General features: G+C 48.8%; 1 protein-coding gene across 1 annotated transcript; it reads right to left on the bottom strand.

Annotated features, from left to right (window-relative positions):
* Window positions 1-804: 804 nt before the first annotated feature.
* Window positions 805-2,241, bottom strand: LOC123089493 (peroxidase 1). Its single transcript, XM_044511164.1, has 3 exons — window positions 1,964-2,241; window positions 1,706-1,891; window positions 805-1,615 (listed from the first exon to the last, which is right to left on the bottom strand). The coding sequence occupies exons 1-3, from the start codon at window positions 2,171-2,173 to the stop codon at window positions 1,028-1,030; spliced, it is 984 nt and encodes a 327-aa protein (XP_044367099.1). The 5' UTR covers window positions 2,174-2,241; the 3' UTR covers window positions 805-1,027.
* Window positions 2,242-3,144: the final 903 nt, after the last annotated feature.

Below are 3,144 nucleotides of genomic sequence, written 5' to 3'. Positions count from 1 at the left end.
ACATTATGTAACAATCTAAAATAAAACAAGACAAACTTAGACAAAACTAGTAAGCGTGACAGGAACCTCCAGATGACAACGGACGACTCGTCGGATGTGGCAATATCAAAGTGTTCGTCGTGTGTACAAGGAATTAACATGGTTGTAACTAAACAATAAAATAATGAAAGGAAAAGATTTGGGAGAGAAAGGAGCTATGCTAATCTTACAGTAATTTACACGGAAAAGATGGTCACAAATCAAAACAGCCTTGTACTTTATCGGTGGTTTAATGGTTGACCACGCTGCACTTCTTCCTGATCTTACCCTGGCTTTCAGTGAGCGGTTTGGCGTTGCCCATCTTGATCATGGAGGCGGCGAAGTCGGCGAAGAACTCCAAAAACTTTTTCTTTTCAAAATCAATGCAATCATATGTCTAAATTTAGAAGTCAGGTTCAAATTAAAAATAAGAATGGATTTTTTTTTAATAATAGAGAAAAATATATTTGCCAACAGCTCCCGTGAGGGCTGTCGGCATAGATCTAATGGTGGCAGCCTTTTGTCAGCCAATGGGATGTATGCCGACGGCCACCGTTGGCGTCCATGGGGGTTTGCCGATGGCTGAGGTTTACCCAGGTCGTGAGTGTATATGACCCGTCGGCTCACCTTTTGTTGTCGCCAAATGCTCTGTTTCCTGTAGTGTCAGGTGCACATGGGCGGGTGAACCCATGGGTCGAATTGTCGGATTGAGCTCTGAGATCAAACAAAAAGTAAACAATCTGAAATAAAGCAAGACAAACTTAGACAACACAAGTAAGCGTGACATGAATCTCCATGTGACAACGGACGGCACATTGGATGTGGCAATATCGAAGTGTTTGTCGTGTGTACAAGGAATTAACATGGTGGTAACGAAACAACAAACTAATGAAAGAAACAGATTTGGGAGAGGAAGGAGCTATAGCAATCTTACAGTAATTTACAGCGAAAAGGGGATGGTCTTGAATCAAAACAGCCTTGTACTACTTCTTCCTGATCTTAGAGTAATTTAATGGTTCACCACGCTGCACTTCTTCCTGATCTCGCCCTGGCTGCCTGTGAGCGGATTGGCATTGCCCATCTTGATCATGGAGGCCGCGAAGTCAGCGAAGAACTCCTCCTTGAAGGCGCCGGTGGCGTGGCGCTGGACATAGGCGCGGGTGAAGGGATCGGTGAGGAGGGCACCGTCGGAGTGGAAGAGGCCCCTCCGCTTGCTCACCAGCTTGAAGTAGTCGGTGTCGAAGGTCTTGAAGCTGCCGGGGTCCATCTCCACAAGGGTGGTGTTGTCGTTGAGGCTGGCACACTTGCTCTTTAGCCGCATCATGTACTGTGGCTCCAGCGTTGGGTCGATGTCGCTGGGGTTTTCCATGCCGGTGAAGTTGTAGAGCCGGTCGGAGAAGGAGAAGCAGTGTGACGTCCCGATCGTGTGCCCGGCGGAGAGGACGACAAGGTCCTTGGCGTCGAGGTTGACAGCGGCGAAGAGCTGGGTGAGCACGGTGAAGTTGGAAGTCGGGGGTGGCAGCGCGTCGGTCTCGTTGGATATGGACACGCTGCCGTCTCGCCGGCCTAGGGGAACTGTCCAGAATGGACCCTTGCTCTGGAAAAACCATGATCGAGTAGCATTAGCATTTGGCTTCCACATGTAACGTGTCATTTCATTTGCAAAATGGCCTGGTACTCTACTCACCAGCCATACTGCGTCCCTGGCAATGAGGGCGAGGACGTCGGCGCAGGAGACAGTGTCGGGACAGGCCTTCTCCACGGCGGCCTTCACCCTCTCGACGAAGCCGAAGCCACGGAGCGTCTGGTTCGGCTGCGCGTCCTTCTCCGCCGTCTTGTTGGCCGAGTCCAGCAGAACCGAGCCGTCGCACCCCTGCATCCACGGTGGTCAGGCCACTGCACAAAACAGGTTACGGACAAACAACATGCATGCAATGCTGCTTACCCTGACGAAGCAGTCGTGGAAGTGCATCCGGAGGAGCGGCCCGGCGAGGCTGGGCGCCAGGGACAGCGCCCTCACCATCTCCCTCCTCACGACGTCCTCCACGCTGGGGCACGACTCGCTGTAGAACTTCTCGTCCAGCTGCGCCCGCGCGCACGTCGCCGCCACCGCCGCGAGCATCAGCGCCACCATTGTCGCAGCCCTCGACGCCATCTTCTCGCCTCTCTCCTTGGCTATGCAAGAAAGGACGATGACTAGGTGGCTGATTAAACAGGGGAAGCTTGAACTGCTGCTGCTGCTCGACTGGCGCCCGGGAGATATATAGCGCCGGAGTGTCCCCACGCCTGCATGTGGTGGGCTGTCTTCCGGAGCAGTAGGTTCAATTCGCATGGTTTAATGGGTTGTTCCTTGTTTGCACTCTGCGGAATCTTTGCCGTGGCAGGTACACCGGCGGCCACCGTACGTATAATGGAGGCGGACGGACAGCCAGACGGAAGCACATCATTAGATCAATTCACTAACTTTTCTCTAGACATCAATCTACTCACTTAACATACTAGTTAGTTGTCACGGAGCAAACTGCGGTGCCAGGTTGTAATCAACAAAGGATACGGGCAATGAGTGCATAATGCCACCTACTGGTGGTTCGAGACACGGAAATCCCATGGTCCGTATGTTTGTACCGGCGCCACATGCTATCCCCAATGAGACCAATATATACACTTTGTTTTTTCAGGCAATGTACATATCAACATACTTTACTAGGTGTCTGTGTGCTCGCTTTAGCCGAGGAAATCAAGGTTCAGTTTCAAGGAAATTTCACATATTTTGGTGTGATCTGAAATACATCTAACCCTGAAATATTGAGCCACATTCAAACTAATTTCAAAATAAACTTAAACTAGATTAGAATTAATTAAAAGTTAGAGAATTTTAAAAATCAAATTCCAAAAGAATTTTGAAAAATCAGATTCATTAAAAAATAAGTGAATTTGAAGAAGCAAAATCCAGAAGAACTTTGTCCGAAATTGCTTTGTTTCCGAGATTAAAAACCTTATCGAGGATTAGGATAGTATTATGTCTTTGTCGAGGCACTGGCACAAAAGCCCAAGAGAATTTGAATGTCATGTTTTGCTCAAAATACAATTTGAATAATGATGTTTATATTCCACACTTTGTTAAAT

This window comes from Triticum aestivum, chromosome 4B, assembly GCF_018294505.1.
Source record: "Triticum aestivum cultivar Chinese Spring chromosome 4B, IWGSC CS RefSeq v2.1, whole genome shotgun sequence".
Classification (NCBI taxonomy): Eukaryota; Viridiplantae; Streptophyta; class Magnoliopsida; order Poales; family Poaceae; genus Triticum; species Triticum aestivum.
This window is presented reverse-complemented; position numbering and strand designations above follow the sequence as displayed.

What these genes read in the sequence shown, in the direction of transcription:
- LOC123089493 (XM_044511164.1), bottom strand. Translation starts at nt 2,173, where the DNA reads ATGGCGTCGAGGGCTGCGACAATGGTGGCGCTGATGCTCGCGGCGGTG. An exon ending in TCCACGACTGCTTCGTCAGG is followed by an intron (nt 1,892 to 1,963) that starts GTAAGCAGCATT and finishes CCGTGGATGCAG; the next exon opens with GGGTGCGACGGCTCGGTTCT. An exon ending in CCAGGGACGCAGTATGGCTG is followed by an intron (nt 1,616 to 1,705) that starts GTGAGTAGAGTA and finishes TGGTTTTTCCAG; the next exon opens with AGCAAGGGTCCATTCTGGAC.